We start from the raw sequence: 27231 nt of genomic DNA on the forward strand, positions 1-27231 counted from the left end.
ATATTTATATGACCTAGTGAATAATGGGTCTATATCACGTTGTCGAACTCTTAAAAGTTCAAACGTCATATGGTCAATACCATATGATCGAACTTTTAAAAGTTCAAACGTTTTGACAGAGATCTCCGTACAGTGCAGAATGGGAAGATTTCCCTTTTCTTCACTGTAGTGCGATCTCGGAGTTGTTATATTTAAAGAGCGGGGGGTGTGGGGGCTGCAGGGGGGCTTGCCCCCCCCCCTGCTTAAACCATTTAGGTAGGTTTTTTTTCTTTGGTTTATTTTTTTACTACATTTTCGAACTTTTAAAAGTTCAATCATATGGTGTCGACAGTATCAGTTTCGAACTTTTAAAAGTTCGATTATGTAATATAGACACATGAATAATAGATATAATGGTGCCATAATTTCTTGCTGAAGTATTCTCAGGTCATTGTCACTAATTCCATCTCCTTCCTGTACTTTGTTTGGATCCAGTTTGTGCAGTTGTTTTTTAATATAATCTAATCTGATTCCAGTATCTGGGTTACCTAGATGTTACTAGGACAACTTATCACCCCTTTTGTGGAGCCAAACTGTTTTGCATAAGAGTTTGTAAATATATCTATTATCTGTTGAGTGAGAATTAATTTTAAAATCTACACACACTTTATCAATTTGTGTCTCTTTACTCTTTTCACATCTTATGTATCTATAAAAAAGGTTTCCTATTATGCTCAATATCGTTATATAAATGTTCTTGCTCTTGTCTTATACTATGCTTAATCTGTTTGACCAGCTTGTTTGTTTCAGTTTTCAAAGTTGCAGTTCGACCTCTCTTCCATTTCTCTTATTTTTTGTCTCTTACCTTAATCAGATATCTTGTTCTTATGGAAGTATATCTCCCTGATGTTGTATGCCTACATTCTGATGTTAAACATTTTTTGATTTTTTTGCACTCAAACAATTTCTCTAATAAAACTTCCACATTCTATCTGCAGTTTTTCTACTGAACACCTCACTCCAGTTAGTTTTACATAGTGACTGTTTTACTTCCATATAATCTGTAATTAACCTTCTGTGTATTGGTTTAGATTTTAGCTTGGCAGAATTATCTAGCAACACATTAACCTTTATAACCCCATAATTACTGCACATCAATGGTGGTAAAACTTGACTTGAAGAAACAGTAATTTCTTTAGGAACACAAACAATGACTAGTATGTTCCATTCCCTGGTAGGTTGTTTTGCAATCTGAAGCAATGTTCCTGAATGTACATTGTGAATAATTAACTTTGTTGAATCAATATTATTCCCATCTGTTTCTAGTAAATTTAAGTCCCAGCTAATATTATTCTTCCTTCCTGTGTTTCATGCAAGAAATGTATGAATTCCTCTACATCATCTGCACTTGACTTTGGTGGTCTATATGTTCCAGGTTTGTCTTTATTGTCACAGTTACATAGTCTATAGTATTGGTGTTATCACTGAACATGTAATAATCACAGGTCTCATAACTATCTTTAAACCCTATCATAACACCTCCATTTAATTTTTTGTTAGAATTTCTGTTGCAGTAAAAACATTTATACCCTGACAGAACTGGTTTCCAGTCATTGTTCTTTAACCATGTTTCACAAACAACGTTGCAAATTTTCCAATAAAAAACTGCTCCAAGCATTAACAACCATAAGAGATGCATCAAATGTTGCTATCTGTGACCTGTTAAATTTTCAGCATGGCAGAAATCCTGCCTAGTGTTTGTCAAATATTCCAAAATATCTGCTGCAAAAATTCTCTTCCTGATCTTGACAAATGCACGCCATCCTGTCAGAACACATATGCCCAAAACTAGGCTTGGATGCTGTACATATTTCCATTTTTTAAAATGGAACATTTTTTCCATGTAGGTATTTGCCCAAAAAATCTTTTCATTCACAGTGACCTGACCATTCTTTCTATAGGTGATTTGTGAAAAATACGTCCTAACACCAGTACAAATTATACTATCTAAGAGGGCTGTTAGCTCCCTACTAACATTCAGAGAATCCTTGCTTATGACATAATTTGTACCAATATGAATACAAACAGATCTGTACTTCCTTACATTAAGGTGTTCCAAGGCTTGTCTCACATCTTCTATTTTTGCTCCTGGCAAGCATAACATTATTTGATGTTCATTATCATCTCTGCAAATATATCAGTTCCTCTAATAATTGAATTTCCAATTACAAGAATATCTTTGCTGGCCAGCTCTGAAGAATCTTCAGCATCTAATACAGTAATATCTCCTCTATCAGTTGTTATGAAGGATAGATACACTCCAGATTATCCTAGGCTAACAATGTTAGTGTCATTTTGTTAATAACTCCTTGCCCTTTCTAATAATGCCTATTATTATCATCTGATAGGAAACTTATTTGAAGTTAGACTCCAAAAAGTTCTGTACACCATAAGAGGGTATGGGTGTTAACTAGAAGTACACAAGAAGGATTTACAGGCTTGAGTGAGATATAGAGATATAATCATTGCTCTTTTAGACCCCACCCCCACCCCAGCAACTTAAAATCACAGCAAGTTTGTAGTAAACTTGCTTTTGTCATGCATTTCTACTCTTGTTATACTATAAAGCCAGTATTTCTTACATTTAAAAAACTGTACTTTAATAGCGTTAACATGTACAACAGTCACGGAAAAAACTACATGTCTACATTTAAAATACCCCTGACTACAGACTACATAGAACTGCTTTACTGTTTATAAAGCATGCACTGTATAGCATGTAGTATTTTATACAGATTCTACCAATAACAAACATTGGTACTTTTATTTGCCTTTTAGTGCCTTACTAAACATTAATGACAAAAGATTGTGTATATGCTTTAAAGTCCACCAACAAGTTTAACAAAGTCTACAAAAGTCCAGCCAGTCTCAGTCACTTTCCTTTGCAAAGCCATATTTCACAAATGTGATTGATGCTTTACAGTCTCCCATTTACTCAGTAATTTCAGCGCTGCTGGTCTTCCTGTTAATCCCACTCTTCCAACACCACACTCTGGTTCGAATCCAGGGTACTCCTCGGTCTCCTGGTTAACTGCTGTGCTTTTTTCTGTCCCTCAAGCATTTTCCTTTGGAACATTGTAAAAGGTTTTGCTGGTAAAAGTCTCTGGGAGTTTCATTGTAAGAAGGATGAGAAGCAGTCCCCTTTTGTTTGCTGGCTCCATTTTTGTTAGATAAACTTTTTTTTTCCTCCTTAGCCTGTTCTGCATCAAAACATGTCTGTGATCATCCAGAAAGAATATTCTGAGCTGAGTAAAGCAACTTGAATCTCACACCTGCCTCTTGACATTCCCTGATTGCTGAGGAAAATGTGCTTCTCTTCCACCTAGTATGCAGTGAATAATAATTTTTCACAAACATACTGCTGTCTCCAGTTTTTAATACTTTTAATTTTTCCATAGTTTTGTTAGAATCACGTCTTTCTGCTAGTATGATTATCTATACTAATATAGGTCTTGGCTGCTTTCTCATGGCCAAATTTGAACCATACACTCTGTGCCATTTCAATTAACAAATCCTACTGTGAAACAAGTCCAGTTGCTTAATTGTACTTTAATAAAATAAATACAGTCTGTTCCTTCCAGTTTTTCTAGTACAGAAGAAAGTCTCATGTTTTCTCTGCATACTGTGTCTTCTAACGCTACCATTTTTTGAAACTGCTCTTCCAAAAAGTGTCATACTCAGACAGCTTTTTCTTCATTTCATCCCAATTTTTGCAGTTTTGTCAGTTCATCTGAATTGCTTCTTCTATGTTGTCAGCCTTTTGTTACATGAGTTGATATACTCCTTCATTGTTTTTTATTTTAATTGCCTCTGAGTACATTTGATTTATTCTTTCCCTCTAAATTACTGGAAGCCAGTTCTTGTACCAAAGCTAAAGCTTGAACTGCTGTTTGCTGAACAGCTACATGATTCCTCCCAGCCAATGTTTTGTGTTCACGTTTTCTTGTTGATTTTCTCTCAGGTTCTCTAAGTTTATAATTTGCTGGCATTCAGGCATTGTACTTACTAGTCAGTAACTGAATTTTACCTAAAAATACTGTTTCACTGGCTTCCTTTTCTCAGTTTCAGTTTTCATACTGGGAGAGCTGACATTAAAGTGAGATAACCATTATTTATTACATAGCAGACGAGGGCAAGGAAGTAGTGTCTCACCTAACAGTACAAGACTCCTTACCACAACAACTTTACCTACTGCCTAAAATACATAAATATCTTCACCAACCACAGGTAGACTCATTATTTCAGAAAATGGTTATTTGACTGAACCACTATCAGCCTTTCTTACCAAATATCTTAAAACCCATTATAGGTATCAAAATCAAACAACATTAGATGGGGGCATGTTAGTGGGTTGTGTTCCTTGTAGACATTGTACCTTTTGTAGGTATGTAGTGAAGAGTAAAGAAATTACCATCAGTAACACTGCCAAGATTTTTGACATCCATATATTTGGGAATTGCAGTACAGACTGGGTTATGTACTTAGTTATATGTACGTTTTGCTTTTTATGTGGGACGGACATCATGCCCATTTAGAATGCAGATTTCAGAGCATTTAAGTGATATTAGAAGTAAATGTATATGTAATGCACTTTATAAACATACTACAAAACACTCCATTGCAGAATTTATGTTTGTGATTATTGATAAAATTGTAGGGAAATGGTTGGCATAATGTATTAAATAAAAAGGAGAAAACTTGAATCATTAGACTAGGAGGATTATTTCCCCTGGGTCTGAATGAGCACCTTTAATTATTTAATTAGTCAATTATAATAGGAATGGGTGGGACAAGTTACAATATATATGCTGATGTTGTGCTTTACATTGAATACACTGATGAAGGCCATAGTGCAGAAACTGGTTTGTGATATTCTATATTAGTGTGATTTTTGCACTAATTCTGTTGTGTTCATATGGGTTGCTGCATATGTTATTTAAAAAATATTGGTTGTCTTACTTTGAGGGCTGGCTGATTTTGCTTTTACATAGACCGAGCTTTATTTGGCCATTTCACTTGCCATACGTGCGGAAGCCCAGTTTGGAGAGCTGTCATTAAGCTGTTGATCACTGTACAGCCATCTTGAAAGTCCCAAATTTCAAACATTTCTTCAGGTTTTCAGCATCACACTTTCAATTCTCTGTATTACCCTTTTTGGTTATCCACCGCTTCAAGGGTATTCACAAAGTGTCTACCTCCAGTAACTGCCTTTTTCCTTATTTAGATGACTTGCTTATCTTTACAGTCTTTCCGAAAGTATCAGACATTTCTCACTTGGTTTAGAGAGCTCCTTCATAAACTGAGGTTTCAGGAGCATCCAAAAGTCTTGCTTGACAACTTCTCACAGGGTTGTTTTCCTGTGTTGTCTCTTAGATAACTCAGTTCAAAGAGCTTTTTTTCCACATGAAAAAAGTAGATATATATCTAGATCTGTTCCTGAGTTTTTCCACTTACACCGAGGCCTCACCAAAGGAACTTCTCAGGATATAAAGATTCTTGATATCCATTATTAAGATTTTTCTAGCCAGACTCCAGATGAGAAAATTCAGTGGTACCTAAAATCATTATGGAATCAACATCATCAACCCCTGACATTCCAGATGCCTGTTTTGGGAGTTGTAAAAATGGCACTGCTTTGTTGGAGAGACCAGTTTTATTTTAATCCAGGTCCTCCATTCTCCTTTCCTGTTCCTATACAATCTGTAAATGCAGATTCCTCAGACTTTGCTTGAGGTTTATGTCTTTGGCAGAAAAAGTGCAGGATTTTTAGATTAAAAACAAAAAAGACCAAAGCACACTATCATCAAATAAATGTTGGTATTAATAAATGCTATCTTCTTTCTCAATTATCCGTGGTCCCCAGGACCTTTACAAGAGATCAAAGACAACACCACAGTGATGTGATAAGTAAATGCAGGGTCTTCAGATCATACCTTGTGCAGTTTAGCCATGGTAGCCTGAAATATAGCAATTTTGTATAATTATACTCTGCAGGTATCTTACATTCTGTCAGAGTAAAATGTGGCACATACTCAGCGCAGGAATAGGATAGACTCGCACAAATGGAAATTGAATCCAGGTGTATTCTAGGATTTAATCCAGCTCTGAGGAACACCTCAGAGAGATCTGTTTACCTCCATTCACAACAAATAATTGGTAAAATTCTGCTTCTGGTCTCCTTGCAAGGAGGTATGGAAAATGTGTGCATTCTCTTTTCCTTGGCTGGAAATGTTCCTGTTTGCCTTTCCACTGCTTCCAGTGATATCCAGGGTCATGCTGAGGATTCAGTAGGACTCTCCACAAATGTTTTGGTGACTGTCTTCTGGCCCAGGTAGCAGTAGTTCTCCCTGTTTTTGGAAATGCTCAAGGACAATTACCACAACCTTCCTGACTAGAACTACTGACACCAAGATAGGGGTTATTTGATACACCCCAACTTGTAACAAATTTAACTGACTGTATGAAAAAGTTATAAACTCCAAATACCGAAATAAAGTGACAGGAGAAATAAAATATGAGTCAAAGTTGCAAACAAAAACCCCAGTCACTCACAGCTGCAGGCAATAAAAGTCTCCAGATTTTAAACACAAATTCAGTGTATAGTCAAATCCAGTAAAAACTCACAGCTGCAGGCAATAAAAGTCTCCAAATTTTAAACACAAATCCAGTGTAGAATCAAATCCAGTAGAAAATAACGATCCAAAGGTGAAGTAATATTAAAGATTTAATAAAAAGTGAGCGCTTTTGCGGTACACCTGACCGCTTCATCAGACTTTAAAAGTGCCTACAATACAGCAAGCTGTTTAAATCCTATGGTTGACCAATCACAACTTTAAGCAGCATATTCATTAAGAATTAAAAGTGTATACACACATAAAAAACACTATAATAATAAACATTCTAAAACACAGGGTTAAATTCAAACTCTTTTCAGTGTTTAAGTGCACGTGCTTTTAAGAAAGGTTTAAGGGAAACTTTACTATTTAAACCAGGTAGTTTGTCTGCTTTAAAGAACATTATCCATCTTTGTTCATTTGCATCTGTAATGTTCTTTATTTCGCCTCCTCTCATGTTCTCATGTATAACTTCCAAAACAAAGAATTTAAAACATGTTCATTACCCTTTTCCATGACATGTTGTGCTAATGCACTTTCTGACTTCTTGTTTTTAATATCACTTAAGTGTTCCAATATTCTTTTTTCAAGGCTACGATTCATCTTACCTATATAGAACACACAGCATACACTACAGAAACTAAAATAAATAAGGTTTTTCGTTGTGCAGTCTGCATAAAAAATGAATTCTATCCTTACGTCTAGTTGGTGGTGTGTAAAGTGACTGCCACTAAAAATGTGTTTACATGCTATGCAATTTCTAGTCTAACAGAGTCATTTCTAGCAATAACTGTTTCCAAAAGAGAATATATAACCAAGATATGTGGGGGGCTTTGCCCCCCCCCCACACCACCCCTTTCTTTATATACTAACTCCAGGGTCTCACAACAGTGGGGAAAAGGCCATTTATAACTTTCAACAAAATGAGTTTCAGTCAAGTGAGTTTTCAGTGAAGTGAGCTTTCAGTTGAAGTGGTCCTAGTAATTTAATTTTCAATCAAGTGAGTTTTCAATCAACCGCAGTAGACCCATTTATAACAGTACATCAGCAAACAAGATCTGGGGAATGCCCTACTGCATCATGGGATAGGGATGGAGCCATGAGCTAGCTGAAGACTTCGAGCTTTAGAAAGTGGCCAAGTCGGAACCGAGGATCGGTTCTGAACCCATCAGTCAAGAATGAAGGGGAAGATGGACAACTCACATGGAACGTTATGGTAGGTACATAACTTTTTTTCTTTCTTTGATATGTCATTCGCTTGAAATCATAAAGAACCTCTGTTGCTAGTTCAGCATTCATAATATTCTTTTATGTCCAATATGAAAGTCCTGACTTGGTTGTCTCTGTGCAATTAACTCAACATTCTTATTTTCCAACCTACACCAATATAAAATCTTATTTTGCATCTATCTGTTTTTTTTTCAGTCAAATTTCCTCCTTTCATCTTACTTTAACTATGAACTTCACATAACTTTGCATATTAAAAACGCTTTCACCCCTTTAAGAGTTATCAGTAAGGGGTCAGTGACAGCTGCTTACTCTTATTTGGAGTGACATATAAGAGTATTCTAGACTAAATAATTTAGTATTTTCTTTGGCAAAAAGGATATTTTGTGAAAGTATACTCGCTGTTATACCATACCAAAAAAAACCCCAAAAAACAGAAAAAACCCCACACATCCAGAAGCAGCACTCCATTCACTAAAGAGAGAAATGAGGAGTGCACACAGTGAGAGATAATGTAACTCATAGTATATTTCCCTCAGTGTAGCCTAATTTGGGGTACTGTCTGACTGATCCTGTTACAGAGTTCATTTGTTTAGCAGTTTAACAGAACCCATTTGGGGAAAAAACATCAAGTAAATTTAACAGAATAACACACACACAGAATAACACACTGGTATATTAAACATTAGCACTTCATCTAGAACTGTTTTAAGAATATCATCTTCCTCTTTACAGCAACAACATTCAGCTGTATGTTTTCCTCCACTTGAACAGTCATTCAAAAACTAAACAGAGCAGTTTGTATTACAGAGGTAGGAGGAATGGGTCCAGAAAAGTGAATTGATTGCCAGTGTGCTGGCAGTCAACTCCAGGGCTTCCTTTCTTTATCCATCCAGTTAGCACTCTTTCTGACTGGGCAGCCTTGTCTGCACTACCCTTTCCTGCTTGTACTGACTACCAGATGTAGGTTGACTCCTTCTTGGAACAAACTGTTCCATTTCATCTAGGATAACCCAAGCTTTTTTTCTCTCTCATTTCTTATATTTTAGTGGGAAAATTAAAATCTAACTACTCAGCTGCCATTCCGTCAGTATTTTCCCTCTCTTGTCTTATAGCCTTGCTATACTTTGCTGACTTAGGGTCTTATGCCTGATACTTATCTATTCTTTTTCTACTGATTCTAAGATGTTCTGTGGAATTAGATGATTGCCATGTTTCCTCTTGTTGTGCTGATGTTTCAACCATATTGGTGTGCCTGCACCCCCAATCACATTATTGCAATAACTGACTGCCTTTTTCAAGCTTTTACAAATCTATGTTCCTTCTTTCTTTTGAGCCTTTTACTGAGCAGAGTACATCAAATGCATTATTGCTTCTTCTCTGAGCATATTTCCCATGATTTGGAAAAGCTGTATCCATCTCTAATAGATGATGGAAAAAAATGTTCAAAATGTTTTAGTTTTTGTCCTGCTAACAGCATCCCCTTCTATAGAACCACTTGCATTATTATCCACTCTTTCATTTGGTAATTTCAGTAACAGTTATTTCATGCCTATTTTTGTCTTCTTTCAGCTGGGGTAAAACTTCCTACTCTGCAATCTTTCACCATTATATCAAGTAGGGGGGTGCATTTCCCATGAACTGCATTAGCCACTTCTTCACAAATTGAACCACATCTATCCCATTACTTACGTTGTTGAGAGACTTGAAATCTTGACGTTTTCTCCTTTAGCTTTGCACCATATCATATTTTCTTGCTTCAACTTTAATGCCTCGGTTGCATTGTTAACATAAATTAGTTCCTTTTCATGCCTATTTATTTTTATCTCCATATCTTTTGGTGGATTCATGTTGACTCTGTAAGTTTAATTTCAGAGATTGCTCTTTATGTGATAGAAGAATTATTGAAAAGTATTTTTTTCCTGGGTCAACCTCCTGCACATCAGATACTCCCAAAAACCAAAATGTATACATACTAACTTCAGGTTTCCAAAGTCCATTAGTGCTGCCAGTGGCCTCAGCAATTTTACTTTGCAGAAAAGACACTTTCTGAAAGAACCTTCACATTGCTGTCAGGTTCCCTTATTGAAAGTACTACCACTTATACCATGCATGCTTTCATGTTTTTACTGGATGCTCTGCAGGTTGTGTGACCCCATAACTGGTTGAGAGAAATTCCAGTTTGTTTGAAATTCTTCCAATTTTATTGCCCATATCACTTGTAAAAGTATCAAATGCAGCTGTTTTGGCTCTAAAATATTTAGGTTTTTGAAACCGTAAAATTATCAAATGCAGCTGTTTTGGCTCTAAAATATTTAGGTTTTTGAAGCTTTTACTGAATATCAATTTCTTCAAAACAGACTTTTATAAACTGAGAGGCGTACAGTAAAATTACAGGCTGCTATCTCTCTCAGGCTTCACTTCTAAACCCACTGACCAGTAACATGCCTGATAGTATATTGACCATATTTCTGTCAAATCTGGGGTCAGCTCATCTAGTCTCTGACCCTTATTGTCTCTTAAAGAGGCGAGTTATCTGACTATTCTGATGTCTGTCCACTGCTCTCTCCTCTCTGCCCTAACTTTCTTGTGGTGTGACATTTCCACTCTCTTTCCTTCACTAAGACTTCATTTAGTATCTCTACTTCTTTCTCGGTCTCTTAAGCTCCCTCACATCCTTACTCAGTCTGCCCACTTCTCTCCCATCTTTCTGCAGCATACCTAAAAAGACATTAATCCCCACTTTACTGTCTTGTCACCTTTCTTCTTGCATCTTTATACAGTACCTAGTTCTACTCTCTTCCCACTCCCATCCACTGTTTATGCTGATGCTGCTAACTGATACACTCATATTCATGTGTAGCCACACTGGCTTTCCTTTTTTTCCCCATTTTATTTCCTCCATACTTTTTTCAGTCCATCATTTTAACTTAACATTGACTCTCTTACCTAGGTAGGAATGTCACTTCCTTCTCAAAACCCACATCATCATCATTTTTGTCTTTATTTCTTACCTTTCCCTTCACTTTTAATTGCAGAGTGGCATGGTCACTGTCATTGCCAGTGTCATAGTGACCCTGGCTCACAGTGGCTTCACCTGTGCATCAGTAACCCCTACTGCTGGTTTAGGACCCCATTCAGAATTTTGCCCTTTCTGGTATAGTCCTTCACCAGATGGCTGAATGCCTTAGAGCTTTTGTTCAACAGTCTGCTCTGGCAGATTAAAGCTTCTCTACCTCACCTCTTTACTCTCTCACATTCTGTTTTTTCCTCCTTTGTTGTGCCTAGGGGCTGATAAACTCAAACTTTTTGTAACTAGCAAGACACACAACCTAGGTTCATGTTCTTCCTTTTTCAGGGAGTGGTGTGCCTTCTTTTCTCTGACCTCACTTTAAATTCCTCCTTTATGTGGACTACTACTCCATTTCCATCTCTTCCTTTTATGTAATTCCTGAGTATCCTATACCCCAACATGTTCATGTTTGAATCCATCTTGCCACTGGCCTATGTGATGCCAACAATTTCCACCCTCCATTCCATCTTTATCACTGTTTGCAGCTCCTTCATATTCCTTTTCAGACTCGTCATTGCATAATAATGCCACCTAACCACAGTCTTGAATCACTTTTGTCTGTTTGTTCCCCTACTTATGTTTTCTTTCACTTCCTAGTGCTCAAGTGCTTCCTTCTCTCTTCTGCTTCTTTGATGCTCATCCTCCATCTTAGTTTATAGGTACAGCTGAGGAGATTGCATCACAGTCCCACTCCTCCTTGGCTGAAACAGAGCTTGTCCATGACTCACAGTTGATCTGTATGTCAGGCACCTTTCTATTCTACCCAGCCCAAATCTTTCTTCTCTGCCCCCAGGCAGAACCAGTCAGTATACCTCCTAATCATGTCTTTCCACTATGTGCTGGCTGCTAGGACAGATACCATTTATTCCTTTCCTGGATTCTTTTTTCCTGCACTGTAGCTCTGCTTGCTACTGCCACAGCAGTCTCCTTTGACAGGCCACTGGTACCAACATAAAGCACAACATGTATTTACTATAGTCACTTCCATATGTGTCTTAGTGAGTCTAAGCTACAAACCTTTGGGTTGTACAATGTCACACCTATGTGAACTTAAGAATTACTTTTCATTGCCCTGTTAGGAGAACAAGGACTTATTCAATTGACTACCCTGTCTGAACTCAGCATTTGTTTTTCTTAAGAGTTGGATTGCCTAATTTATGTGTGAAACATCTTGCTTTTGCATTTGCAGAAAGAATGAATTTTGGAACTCTCCATTTTTCTTATGTTCCCAGAGCCACTACATTTTATGCCATGAAAGCAATGCAGACAAATTAAAATAATATAATACTACCAGTTCCAGCATAAATTGTACCACTGTGCGAGAGCAGAGTTTCAGACTTCAATCTGGAACTTCAGGATATCTCTTTACCCTAGTCTTATAATACAGTGTAAGGCAGTGGGGGCTGTAACAAATCTTAAAAATGGCAGGTGAAACAACAGAACTGATGGTATGGAGTAGGGAGTCCATAAATCATTTATATAAGTAAAAAATATAAACCATAGAATCCAGGACACCTTACTAAGTAAATTCAAATTGATTCCCTATAAACTGTAGCCTTCTCACTTATTAACTGTATACAATGAAGGCCACAGTAGTCATACAGTACTAAAACAGCTGCACATTCCAAATTCTGCCCCTCCCAAGTTGTGTGACCCCACATGTCACCCTTCATACAAAAAAATTGATTTGCAGGGAGCAGTCCCCTCCTTGACCCCCACCCCACACCTCCGGCTACTAAGATACACTACCTCAGAGATCACACAAACATGACGAATGTGAAGGAGTTGGTACTTTATAGTGCAAACTGTTATCATTTCTTAGTTTTAACACAGTTTGTAATATGCAGTATATTCAGCCAGTTACAATGCACCTACATACTGCTTGTCGGTTGGCATATTCTGAAACCATAAGTACTCAGTGGCAGAAATCATCACTCAGTGGGAATCTGTTATTGAGCTTTGACTGATCAGTCCCATGATAGTGCCCTATTGTCAAACCTTACACTTTGAGATTTGTTTACCTCTTTGACGTGTGCTTTGATAGAGAAAGGTGCCACTACAAGACTTCCTGAAAGGGTAATTTCCTTACATGCAGTATTTAAAACTCAGTTTAGAAGATCTGAAAAATCTATAATGAGGGACTTTTTTTCTCTTACAGGAAACTGATAGGAGTAAAGGTCCTGTTTGCTTGAGTTGGTTGTACCTCAGGTGAGTGTAAAAGATCCAGTGGCACCTGTTGAAAGGAGTTGGGGAAATTCTCTGATGCCCTGGACAAATTTCCCTTAGCAGTAGTAGAAATACTACCTCAGGTCTCCCCTGAAAAGAGGCCACTAGTCTTGTAGGACTAATGGTGTTAACAAAAGATAGACACGTATCTAGATAGAGTGGATTACATTAGACTTCGGTAAGGACCTAATTACCATAATGGCGGCTTTTTTTTTTCTTTTTTTTACATTGCCATGACCATTAGTCTTTGTGCAAATAATCACTATGCTTGAAAAATGGTGCCATCAGCATACTGCTTAATTTCCTGTTGGGGTGCCGGGGATAAGGTCAAAAGCAGAAATTCATTTAGGATACTATCACTTTCCCACTGGGAAATTGACAGTAAATCTATCTAGCATTAATAATAAAAGGTACTTTTTGGGTAGATGTTGCTGCTTCCCTATTCAGCAGCTTGAAGTGAGCCTGGCTAGGAACATTACCTTTATGAAAGTGGCACTCTAGTAACTCTAGTAAGTAGTATGTGCAAAGCTAACAGTTTGTTTTGAATATATGAGCCTTTCAGTAGTTTTTTTTTTTTTTTTTTTTTTTTTCAATTTTTAGATTAATCATGCATAATGCAGAAAAACGTTAAAATGCCATTAAAGAGTAAATGATACTTGTCGTAAACTATGCATGAGGAAAAAGGACTTTTGACTTGGCTTTTCTATCTCAGTATTATGTTAATTTACTAAGACTCGTCCACCTGTTTTTTGCCTTCTTTTCATCTTCAGCTATATTAACCCTTACAGCTGAAACATCCAATCCACCACCTCAGCAAGCACAAACACCAGGCCTGAGTATAGAAGCTGTGGCCAAGCACACCTTTGAGGGCAGCCAAGTCTCAGAGAATACCAGAACTGGGCTCCACTCTGCCATCTCCAAAGGAAATAAAACCAGTATTGTTGGAGGTAAAGGAAGAGCAGATGTGCCCATCACCCAATCAAAACAGCATCATCAGGAATTGACAGGATCACAGGTAAAACAAAACTGAGTGTCCATGTAGTCTGGTACTCACTTAACAGCTACTGACATTAAAAAGCCTGAATATGGTGTTGGTTAAAGAGTGTTTGATCCATCCTGTTTGTTTTTTTCTACTTGTACTTTGTAATATTTTTCACAAAACGAAAATATCTTAGTGACACATCTCTCTAACTTCAGAAAAGATCAACTTGATGTGATTCAGAAGCAAAGCAGCACTTTTGCCTTTAGCTGTAATGTGGTGGGTAGATTTTTTTTTTCATTTCATAGCTTTCTTTGTATTTGTCTAAGTACATTCTATCCAAAACTATTATGTTTCTCCGTAACTCAGTGTAATATTTTCTTCATACATGTGGACTACCATATTGCTCATATCTCATGTTTTGTGTAGGATCCTGTACTACATAAAGTTTAATGTATCAAGTTATATAGCTCATTTTTAGCATTTTTGTCAGTCATTCTGAAAAGTGTCCCTTTGAGCTGATCAACATGTGGCTTCTGTAAGGGAGTATAGCTTACTACAGCAGTGTAATCACAGCAATTATGTAAACATGCATAACTGCATTGTAGTGCATTGCACACTAGGATTACATTGAAAAAACATAACAGCCAAAGCTGAAATAATTAAAGAAAAAACACCACAAACAAGAACACTTGTTTGTGAAGTAGCTTGTAGTAGCACCAAAACACCATCTGGTACCTCAGCCTTTCGCCATCAAGGATAAATTTCAAAGTCCTAAAGCCACATGTTTATTTCATAATATTTGTGCCATGAGTTGGACCAACCTCTCCTAAACTCTTTTTCACTGCCCTATTTAAAATATCTTCACTATAACCCCTTTTCAAGAGTCTCTTCTTGCTCTCTTGCAAAAATTAAATTTTACTTCCTTCTTCTGAAGTAGTGAAAGTATGCTCCCCCCATTTGTTAGACTCATTACCCCTTGGAGAGTTTAAATGTATTTTACGGAATATTTCACTACTGTGGCTTTAGGAATTTAAAGCCCAGTTTCGTTGGGAAGGATATGTATTTTGTGTCCAAATTTTCTCCTTTTTCTAATACCATGAGAAAATTAATTTTGGAACTTTGGCACATAGTATGCCTGGATGAAATAGTGGGTGACTTATTTCCTGGGATGGTTAAATGTTCTTATGGAAGATATTTAAATTTGAAAGAACTTTTGAATATACCTATTTTTAGTGTAGATAAGGGGATGGCAGGGTCTTATGCTTGTGGTAATTGCAAATTTTGTAGAAAAATAAGAAACATCTCTGAAATTAATGGACGTAAATTTGTTTACTAAGGAAGGTTCACGTGTAAGTCTTGTGGGGTGGTGTATATAGTGGGGTGTGGTTACAATCCTTCTAAATGGTATATAAGGCAAACTAACAGGACAGTTAAAGTGAGAATTTTAGAACATTTAGGAGACATTCGTAACAAGAATCTTAGGAGCCCAGTTGGGGAACATTTTTACAATAAACATGGTGGGGATAGTAGTTCATTCCTTTTTAACATTTTGGCTACTCCCGGTACTTCAAGGGGAGGTTATATAAATCAAAAGTTAAATAGTTTGGAAAGTAAAATGATTCTGAACTTTAGTACCCTATTCCCTAGGGAACTCAACTTAGAAGTACATTTGGTGTAACGTGTTTTAAGTAAATCTAAACTTAAAATTATGTTAAAATGTTTTAAGTAATATTTAAATATTATTGAATGTTATATAGTAGCATAGAATTAAATATAGGGCACTTGTAAGTATAATATGTGTTTATAATATGTGTTTACAATTTGTGTTTATTGACATAGAGAAAAACAAATATTGTGTAAGAGGTTCTGTGCACTTTAAGGATTTAATCATTTGTAATTAATCAGTTAATGTAAATGGGGTTCATCTTGTATTTATTATGTTGGTTGACTTTGAAATGTATCCTTGAAGGCAAAAGGTCGAGGTACCAGATGGTGTTTTGGTGCTACAAAAATCTACTTCACAAGCTGTTCTTGTTCATAGGTGTGTACTAGGCTAATGGCCCTGGAGCCTTTACAAGCCTAGCCCATAGGATTCCCCTGTCATCGTGCCACCCAACCTTAGTTCCCAGTGCCTATGTCGAGTAGAGCCACTGGAGTGATCCCCGGGGTGAATTTTCTATTTACCATCCACTCATCAAGATTTCTCTTGAAGAGAACCAGTGAGGTGCTCTGTTTGACATGTATGGGAAGTGTATTCTGTAGCATGGGCAATCTCTGGGTTATGAACCTGTCCCTCCAGCACATTCTGTTGATTGTGGTAATGAGGTTGAGGTCTCTGGAACATGTGGTGCGGAGGGATTGAGATTTCTTTAGATGTAGCATTTCTAACAGAGCTGGGTCAGACATGGCTTTGTAAGTCAAGCAGAGATCGCCTCTAAGTAGGCGATATTTTATTTATTTTTATTTTTATTTAACATATGTTAACCGGGAAAGTCCGACTTGGAATGAAGTCAATTTTCAGCGGAGGCCTAGGGAGAAAGGCTCCAGATGCATGTCATTGTAACATGGGAGGAAACCGGAGCACCCAGAGGAAACCCACACAAATGCAGGTAAGACATGCAGACTCCACACAGAAGGCACCCCAGCCAAGAATCGAACCGGAGAACCTCTTGCTGTGAGATGACAATGCTACCGCTGCACCACTGCACTGTCCAACATGACGCCGATATGAGACAGAGAATAGTTAGTTTGTCCATATAAGACAAGTGTTTAAGGGCTAGGATCCTCTTTGTGAGGTACTTTTGCGGCCTCTCCAGTTGTTGCAGTTGTCTAGTGAGGCACTTGCCAAATGGGTCATTGTACACGATGATTGGCCTAATGAGGGAAGAGTAGAGGGAGAGAATGACCTTTTTCTTCCTGGATACGAAACCCTTAGTAATGAGATATGTCACATAGAAGGACCACAGTGGCAATGTGGTGGTCAAAAGAGAGGTTGCTGTCAACCTGTGTTCCCAGATCTCGTATAACGCCTTTTGTGTTCAGTGGACTACCATCGATGTGGTAATTCGTAGGAACTGGGTTTTTCCCAAAGGGGATGATGGCACATTTTTTGGCATTGAGCTTAACTCCATGGTTCTGTCACCAGTCGTTGGCCTCAGTGAGGCCTTTCTGTAGGATGTCAACATCACAGCTAATAATGGCTCCCAACTTGCAATCATCTGTGAAGTTTGTCAGCCAGAGTCCATTTGTGTTGGCCAGGACTTTTGAGAAGTAGATACCAAACAGGAGAGGAGCCAGGATCAATCCCTGTGGGACTACACTCATGACTGGTTGGCAGTCTCACTTGGAGTCAGCTACTTTCACACTGTGGGTTCTATCTGTAAGCCAGCTTGCAACCCACCTCGTGATATAGAGGTTGATGCCTAGCTTTGTGAATTTTTCTGTGATTCCTGAGTGGGGAATGGTACCAAAGGCCTTGGCCAGATCAAGGGTAGGCTGTATGAACCACCTTGCCTTCATCTACAGCTCTGGTGACTGACTCAAAGAACTCGACCAAGTTGAGCAGACATGATCTTCCCTTCACAAAACCAAACTGCGTGGGATCCAGAGTTTGGAGGTTCCCTGTATCCTTGTTTATTAGGTCCATGATGATGCATTTGATGATGCGTTCCATAGCTTTGCAAATCATTCTCATCAGGCTAATGGGGTGATAGTTCCCAGGGTCTATAGTCACTCCTTCTTTGTGGAGAGGGATGACTGTAGCAGTGCGCCATTCGGTAGGGACAAATCCTGAGGTGAGGCTGTGATTGAACAGTGCACACAGGTTAGGTGCCATTTCACTCTGTAGTTCATGTAGAACACAGCCAGGGATATTGTCAGGTCCCATAGAAGCTGTATTCTTGGCCTTGGACAGTGCTGTTTTAACCTGTGCAGCAGTAATACTGGGTGCCTGGCAATCTATTGGTATTGTGATTGGTCCTCTGAATCTGTCGGACAGTATATTGGCAATATCTGTTGGTTCAGTATAGGAGGTACCATTGTGCAGTAACTCAGAGCAAATCCGGGTATTGCCATGGAGTTTTTTTATATAACTGTAGAAGGCCTTGTGGTTGTCTTTACTATCTGCTGCAATTCTGTTTTCATAGCTAGCTTTAGAGGATTTGATGGGGGATCTCAACTTTTTGTTGAGGCTGATAAGGGAGTTTTTCCAGTCTTGGGACTTCACCTTATTCCGCATCAGTTTCCTCTTTCAGTTGTAGAGTTTGTTTATGGTAAGGGACAACCAGATTGGCTTCCTTTTTATTTTGGAGGAGACGGTCTTAGTTCTATTGGGTATGGCGAGATCCATGCATTTGTGTACGTGTTTGTACAGTGCATTGGTGTATGATTCGGTGGTCATGCAACTATTCTCCATTTGCATGGGTGCTGTGAAGTTATCCATCTCTGTTTTTAGGAGCCCAAAGTTAGCTTTGGAGAAGTTTTTCATGGTGGCTAGCTTTGCTGGGGGGGTGGGAGGGATGTAGATTTCCAAGGTGATTAGTTTGTGGTCAGATCTAACCAGAGAGGAGTTGACTATTGGTGTAGAGCGATGGTTGCCCATGTTAGTAATGACCAGGTCAAGGATGCTGATACCTCTAGGGGGGTAAGAACGAGCTGGTCCAGGGCATTGGAATTAATGAATTCCAGGAAACGTTGGGCAAGTGTATAGGTACATGAGTAGTTTTCCCAGTTAATGGAGGGGTAGTTGAAGTCACCCAGTATGAGAGTGTTAGATTGGACCCTAATATTTTCCAGGGTGCTTAGGAACGTGGATTGAGAGTCTTGGGACATGGTTGGGGACCTGTTACAGGCTACAACCTGAATCACTGTCTTACCTGCACCTAAAGTATCTCTGATGCATTATGTTGGGCTATGAGTCTGGAGGTGTGCGGATCCTTTATGAGTATGGAAACGCCACCGCCTTTGGACCTTCTGTCCAAGTTCTAGGGCCAAAAGGTCTGGAATGAGTTATAACCTGGTAGTGCAAGGGTGCTTTCTGCTGCCTTGAACCAGGTCTCTGTTACAGCACAAATGTCGATGTTCTCCATTTTAAGGAGTGCTTCGAGCGAGTACATTTTGAGATTTAGACTTCTAGCATTGAGCAGCATGACCCTCAGATTGCATTTGTCTGTAGTTGTTACCGCGGTAATTTGGTCTTTGGAAAACCGCCTAAAAAAAGGCACTATAGGGGTGACAAGAACCTTGGCCAGTATCTGGAAGCCCAGGGGTGACCGATGTAGGCCATCTCTGGCAAAGCATCGAGGTCTGTCAATCATGTCATCCCAGGCAGACGAATACTGGATCCCCTTAGAATGACACCAGAAACTTAGCCAATTGTTGAAATCAATTATTTTTGCTTGTACTGTGGTATCATTCTTGGGTGATAGTTCGTAATGTTTTTCTTTACACTAGGATTACACCCTGAAGTTGGGAAAAAGCTTTGTTAAGAACCTTTCTACCATAAAATGCTCTTAATAAAAGTTTTGTTAAAGGAGAAATGAACCCAAAAACTATAAAAGTAAGGATGCCTTTTCTTTTGCTTTAAAAAAGGAAGTGAAGTCAGCGAAGCACTGGATCTGACATTCTGAACAGTTGTCATTGTTTCTAATCTTTTTTTTTTTTTTGCTTCAAGGAAAGCCCTTTACTGCTTTTGATCCCATCTCAAAAAAATAATTCATCAAGTGCCTTTCACTGTGACGCCTTAAAAAATGACTAATTTTCCTTCTTTTGTTTTGCCTCAGTTGTAGTCATAGAAATCTTGAGCAAAACTCATTTCCCTTGCCTCAATGACAAACAGTTGCAGTTAATTAAGTTGTCTGCTTAGGCACTTTCAAAACTCTAGTATCAGTTGCATGGCAAGCTGGCAGAAATTCATTTACTGCAGCATATCTACTGGAAGAAGTAGGACATAAATCAGCAGCCACACACACAGTACAGTAGACATTCCAATGTATTTATTTCGGTAGCTTTTTAATTGTAATTACTTACCATTTCCTATCTGTGTGGTTTGCAGTTTATTCATTAGGATTTGGTAGTCTTTGTATTCTTCTTCTAATTGCTTTCCTCACAATTAAGGGCAAGTGTAACTTATATAAAAAATGGTTTTCTGCATTAATGTCCTTTACTACGTTACAACACAGTGACCATTCTATTTTCATTTCCTTCAGTTTTTCAGATATCCATCCACATATTCAGTAATACAACTTTCAAATCATAGTAGTATTTATTGTCTTTATATAAACAGACCTGTTCTCTTCCATCCCCTTTTCAGGCAACCAACCACTACAGTACCCGGTGTGATGTTTATCACTCACCCTTGCATTCTTATATATTTTTGTAATCAGAATCAGAAATACTTTATTGATCCCGCAGGAAATTGCTTATGTTACAATTGCACAGATAAGCATAGACATAAACAAAGACCAAACACATATGTTGCATAATTAGATATGACAGATATTATACTCACTTATGTTACCCCACATACATAACAGCAATGCCTAACATAGGTAACAGGCCACTTTATTAGATGAGTTTGATACCACATATAGTAGTGACATGAAAAGAGGAGACTTTTGTGTTAATAACCACTCGCACGAGGATATGAGGTTTTGCACATTACGATACTTTAACTAAGGTATAGCATATTGCACAAAGGATAATTTCATTGATGATTAATATTGCACTGAAAAAAGAGAAACAAAAGAGAGATAAAAAGGATGTTGAAAAACAAACAAAAACATGGGTAAAAGTTTAACATTGCACTATATGGTCTCCATCAGTAGTGGAGGTAGTGCTTAGAATGTAGGCGGCGTTATAGAGTTTGATGGCTGTGGGCAGGAAGGATTTCTTGTGATGTTCAGTGGAGCACTTTATGTTCATCAGTCTCCTGCTAAAGGAACTTATCTGTTGAGTGGGTAGTCAATATTTTCCATGACGGACTTTAGTTACACTAACATTTTTTTCTCGGCCATGGCTTTGAAGGTGTCCAGTTCTTCTCCAACTACTGAGCTAGCCTTCCTTACCAATTTATTGAGTTTGTTTGCCTCAGCCTTCTTTATGCTACCATCCCAGAATGTTACTGTGAAGAAGACAGCGCTGGCCACTACATTCTCATAGAACAACTGCAGCATAGTGTTGCCAATTCCAAAGGATCTGAGTCTTCATAGTGTGTGCATAGCACTGTGTCAGACACGCAGCCCTGCAATTATACATATTGCGGCCTGTCGGTCAGATAATCCAGGATCCATAAAACTAAGGGAACATCTACATTCATTGCTGACAGTTTACTCCACAGCCTATCTGGTTAGATGGTGTTAAAGGCACTTGAGAAGATGAAGAACATGATTCTGAGGGATACTCCCAGTTTGTCCAGGTGACTCTATGCTGTATGCATAAACTGGATAATGGCATCTTCGACCCCTATCTTTTCCTTGTATGCAAATTGAAGGGACAGAGCAATATTCACAATTGCAGACATTAGTCTGTAATTGGAGCTTTCTCTCTGGGCTTCTGCTGAAAACATTTTTTTTTACCCTGTTGGACCATCCCAATAAACAAATGTCAAATAAATAAATAAAACAGCATTACTGAATGAACAAGTCAATACAACCAAATCTCCTAGAGCCAGTTGTGTCAGTGATGAGTGGCTAGCCCTGACACAATGCACAGTCTGTGATCCATATTCTTCTATTTAGGGGATACTGTGCATCATAGTTGGTGTCCAAAGGGGTTGGTCCCTACAACTTTTCCCATGATAGGCACCATCTTGAATATGTGCTGCTGCCCACAACTCCATTCTTGGGTGAGTTTGAGGTAGAAATAATTGGCATGCTTTTGGGAGGTGGGAGAAATCCCAAAGAAACACAAAGAGCACATGTCTAAGAAAGTAGAAGAGTAGTAATGAATCGAGAGAGACAGATGCTGGCAGTTGATGCTGCACCCTGAACCCATGTAAAAAAATGTGAAAGAGGGCGATGATGATGATTGAATGATGAAGATGCACACAGGTACTGGCTGTAGGTTAGGCTTGAACCTTGTACCTTGTGCGTGAGAGGCAAAGGCCTTGACCATTATGCCAGCTGTGTCCAATGACACAAGAGCATACAGCATACGGACTCACAGAAGGGTTCCCAGTGGGAGTGGATGTTCAGCTCTGAGCCCACAGCTGTTCATACTGGTGATGGACTACATTAGCAAACAGGTAGGAAGGGGATGGATCAACAAAGTTGTTGTATGCAGATAATGTGGTATTGCAGGCAGACTGAACAAGAACTTCTGCAAAGGCTAGGAGAAAAGAATGCAAAACTGAAGGCACGTGGAATGAAACTGAGTACAAGTAAGACAGTTGTAATTGCAACAAATGGAGGAAAACAGAAGAAACTGAGAATTGAGATAGAAGGGGAAAGGGTGTAACAGATTAATAGCTTCAAGTATTTGGGAGAGGTTAAGATAGCCTCCCTGGTTAAAGACAACCATAAGGCCTTCAACTATGTCAGAAACCTAAAGGGCAGCACAGAGCAATGTGCTGAACTGGCAGTTAATCATGCCACATTCACCAGAATTGCTGATATAGTGAATCTGTTAGCAGATAAATTCAATTCCAACTTTACCCCATCTCACCAAAAATGCCATCAAACATAACTCTTCCAGCTGTAACTATGTATCATATACTGTCTGTCATAATTAAAGCTAAGAACATGACCTCAGTGGGCCTTGATAACATCCCAGGATGCCTCCTGAACAGTCTGAAATATGACTTGTCAGGACCTCTGTAACCTTTATGTAACTATAGCCTTAAAACAGGCTTTGTGTCACATGAATGGAGGGCTGTAACAGTCATCTCCCTTCATAAGGGAGGACCTTCATCAGATTCTGGAAATAACAGACCCATTAGTCTGATTAGTCTTATTTGCAAAGCCATGTAAATAATTATAATTTAAATTATCAGTGAGGGCATAGGAGACCTCCTAACACTGGATCCATCCCAGTTTGACTTTGTCAAAGGAAGGTCATACTTACTGAATCTGATGGACTTATTTGAAAAGGTCACTAATGTAATGGATGAGGGGGAACATGGTGCATACTGCCTACCTAGATTTGGTTAAAGCATTTGATACAGTACCCCACATGGGCATTGTCAACAAACCTATGGAGCTGGGTATAACATGCTGGATTGCTAACTGTCTCACTGATAGGACCTAGCAGGTTAGAATTGGCCACATCCACAAAGATGTCAGTTACCTGTGGATTCCAGCAGGGCTCTATGTTAAGTCCACTCCTGTGACATCTACTTCGCAGATATCAAAGCCAATATCAAAGGCCTCTGGCTAGCCAAGTTCTCAGATAATAGCAAACTGGGATCAGTTATTGAATCCCCCAAGACGAGCACACCCTTCAATTATTCTAACACAGACAGATGCTTGGTGCCAAAGTCATGGCTTAAAGCTCAATACCAAGAAATGCATTCTTTACCTATTGGGAAGTTGGCCACCCCAGTTAACTATGTTATCAATATTACACTCTTAAAACTTGATTCATTTGTCATGGATCTGGTAGCTCAAGACAGTAATCTAGCCTTTGGTCAACATGTATCTAAGGTAGTAAAAAAACCCTTCTATGTTGCTCAACTTATAAGCAAGGACATGGCATCTAGGTCCAGAGAGGTCATCATACCACTGTACTTGGCCTCCATCAGACCCATCATAGAGTATAATGTTCCCTTTGGTATGTACGTGACTAGACACATGCAGCAACTGGAATGTCCACAAAGATTCCTAACAAAAAAAAATACAGGCAGTAAACATGGTAACTATTTGAAATGTTGGGACCTGCTAGTGTCACTCCCAAAATGCAGAGACCGAATGGCCGAAAAGTCAGACTTGTATATACCAAGTCTAAGATGCCATTTCTCAGAATATTCCTTTTTTCTCTGAGGTATGGATATCTTGGCATCGGTATATATAAGTTTGGGTGATGCATGGAGGCTTGCCCCCCACTCCCAAAAAAAAAGTTTTAAGGAGAAGAGCAGTTTTCAAGATTCTTTCCTCTTTGGGCTTTCTGTCTTTTTTTTTTTCTTCAGCTTTTCAGTATTTCAGCATTTTGAGTGCTGGCATTAAGGTTAAAGCGCACTTGAGTAGGATCTCATCATCTTCAATGGCATATTGGAAAGTGGAGGACTCTGGAAGTATTTTAGCAGCAGCAGCTTGGTCTTCTGTTCATACCTTCACAGAACACCACAAACTGGATTCCTTTTGAAGGTCCAGAACAGGCTTTGCTATAACCATCCACCAGGAGCTCCTGGATCCTTATTTTTCCCCCTTCCATGTAGGGAAAGCTTTGGTAATCTACCCAAAATGCCACTGAGGAAAATGGGAATGCCTCAGTGGCAGTACCCACCCACCATCCCCCAGATTGTGCATACTTGAGGTATGTTTCAACCTTTTTGATTCAATTGTCTGGTTTTTATATGGTATTGTGATTGGCTGTGAATTTGCTCCTATTAGATGAATCTGGCTTTCAAGTACTTTCCTCTCCTCCTTTGTGGAATGTGGAATTGAAAAAAAACTGAATAGTCACTCCTTTTTACAGCTGAAAGCAACCCACTCAGGATATTCTCAGCCAATCAGCTATTACAAGAAGAGAGAGGGAGGGGAGTCTTTGCCTTTGATTTCTGGCCACTACTGGGTTACCTTTGCAGATAACCCAAAATGCCTCTGAGCCAGTGAAGAATTTAAAAATTTATTCTTACAGGTAAGTATAACTTGTGCAACTATACTTTTTCTTTGGAATCTGTAGCGATCTTAAATTCGTACTTTGCTTTACATTTTTTAGCAGTGTTTTTCTGTTCCTTGCTGCCATGTTTTAGCATAGTCTTGAGATAGGGAGATGGGAATCTCTTGCTACTTTTCATATGTTCATAGGTAGGTACTAGGCTATTGGCCCAAGGGCCTAAATAAGCCTAGCCAACAAGGTTCCCTGACTTATGCCACCCAAGAAAGATAATTTCCTGTGCCCCTGTTGAGCAGAACCACAGAAGTGATCCCCGGGTTGTATTTCCTATTTCCCATCCACTCATCAAGATTTTTCTTGAAGAGTGCTAATGAGGAACTTTGCTTGACATAGATGGGTAGCTTGTTCCAGAGTACAGGAAGTCTCTGGGACAGGAATCTGTCCCACCAGCATGTCCTGTTTCTGTGGTGATAAGGTTTAGATCCCTAGAGCGTGTAGCTCATAGGGATTGGGATTTTGTAGGTGGAGCATGTCCAACAGCTCTGGGTTTAACATAGCTTTATCTGTTAGGCAGAGATCTCCTCGGAGTAGGCGATATGCTACAGAGTAAAGCTGGAGTTTTTTGAGACAGTCAGTATAGGGCATCTGTTTGAGGCCAGTAATCCACTTTGTACGGTACTTCTGTGGCCTTTCCAGCTGCTGCAGATGTCTTGTGAAGCACATTCCAAAAGGGGGTGTTGTACTCTATAATGGGTCTAATGAGTGCCAAGTAGAGGGGAACAGTGACCTCTTTTTTCCTGGATAAGAACCCTTTTGTGATGAGGTGTGCCACAAAGAAGGATTTCCTGACTACTGTGGTGATGTGATTATCAAAGGAGAGACTACTGTCCACCTGGGTCCCAAGGTCTCTTATCACACATTCGGCGTTAAGTAGACTGACGTTTATGTGGTAGTTTATGGGTACAGAGTTTTTAACCAAAGGGGATGACAGTGCACTTTTTGGCATTGAGCTTGAGGCCATGCCTCTGACACCAGGCATCTGTCTTAGTCTTCTGTAGGATGACCATATCATTTGGGTACTCGACTATGGCTCCTAGTTTGCAGTCATCTGTGAACTTCATTAGCCAGAGGCCTTCTGTGTTAGCCTGTACTTCATAAAAGTAGATACCAAACAGGAGAGGTCCCAGGACTGAATCTTGTGGTACTCCACTCGTCACTGGTTTGAAGTCAGATTTGGAGTCTGCAACTTTTACAGTGTGGATTCTGTCAGTGAGCCAGTTGGCAACTCATCTTGTGATGTAGGATTTATACCTAGTTTAGTGAGTTTAGCTATAATTCCAGAATGGGGGATGGTGTTGAAAGCCTTGGCAAGGTCAAGATAGGCTGTGTGAACCACCTTACCCTCATCTACGGCTTTGGTGACTGCCTCAAAGAAGTCAATCAGGTTCAGAAGGCATGATCTGCCTTTCACAAAACCGAGGTTACCAATGTCTTTGTTTATGAGTTCCATGATGATACATTCCATGGCCTTGCAGACCAGGCTCATCAGGCTAATAGGGCGATAGTTCTCGGGATCAGTGGTGGCTCCCCCTTTGTGGAGTGGGATAACTGTTACTGTGTGCCATTCAGTGGGCATAAAGCCTGACATGAGACTGTGATTGAACATGGTGCTTAGGTGGGGAGCCAGTTCACTCTGAAGTTCGTGTAAAATGCAGCCTGGGATGTTGTCCATTCCCATGGATGCTGTGTTTTTGGTTTTAGAGAGTGCAGCTTTTACCTGCATAGACGTGATTACAGGGACTCTGCATTCTTCCTGTATAGATATGGGCCCTTTAGGGGGTGAGAGGGGGGTAAAGTTAGCACTGAACCTATCTGCCAGGATGTTGGCAATATCATTTGGTTCTGTAATTTTCGTGCCGTTGTGCTGTAAGTCAGAGCAGATCTGGATGTTGCCATTGATATTCTTGACATAGCTATAGAATGCTTTGTGGTTGCTCTTAAAATCAGTGGTGATTTTGTTTTCATAGCAAGCTTTGGAGGATCTTATAAGGGATCTCAGCTTCTTACTGAGGCTGACCAGGGAGCTCCTCCACTCATGGGATTTTACTCTCTTTTGCAACAGTTTCTTCCTTCAGTTGTAGAGTTTGTTTATGGCAGGGGACCACCAGATTGGCTTCCTTTTTTTGGAGTTTAGCATCTTGGTTCTGTTTGGGATAGCACGAGCCATGCACCCGTGTAAGTGCTTATAGAGTGCATTTGTGTAGGATTCACCAGTCGTAACTATATTGTCCATCTGCATG

The 27231-nt window shown here is 39.2% G+C and overlaps 1 protein-coding gene across 1 annotated transcript in view; it reads left to right on the forward strand.

The window, feature by feature from the left end:
• The window catches only part of HYDIN (HYDIN axonemal central pair apparatus protein), a 6673197-nt gene that overhangs the window by 3589559 nt on the left and 3056407 nt on the right, over positions 1-27231 (forward strand). Inside the window, exon 40 of the mRNA XM_044079523.1 lies at positions 13950-14194. Within this exon, the coding sequence (XP_043935458.1) occupies positions 13950-14194 (245 nt within the window). The remainder of the gene's footprint in view (positions 1-13949; positions 14195-27231) is intronic.

This window comes from Protopterus annectens, chromosome 8.part0, assembly GCF_019279795.1.
Source record: "Protopterus annectens isolate FY-2018-M chromosome 8.part0, PAN1.0, whole genome shotgun sequence".
NCBI classification, from domain to species: domain Eukaryota; kingdom Metazoa; phylum Chordata; order Ceratodontiformes; family Protopteridae; genus Protopterus; species Protopterus annectens.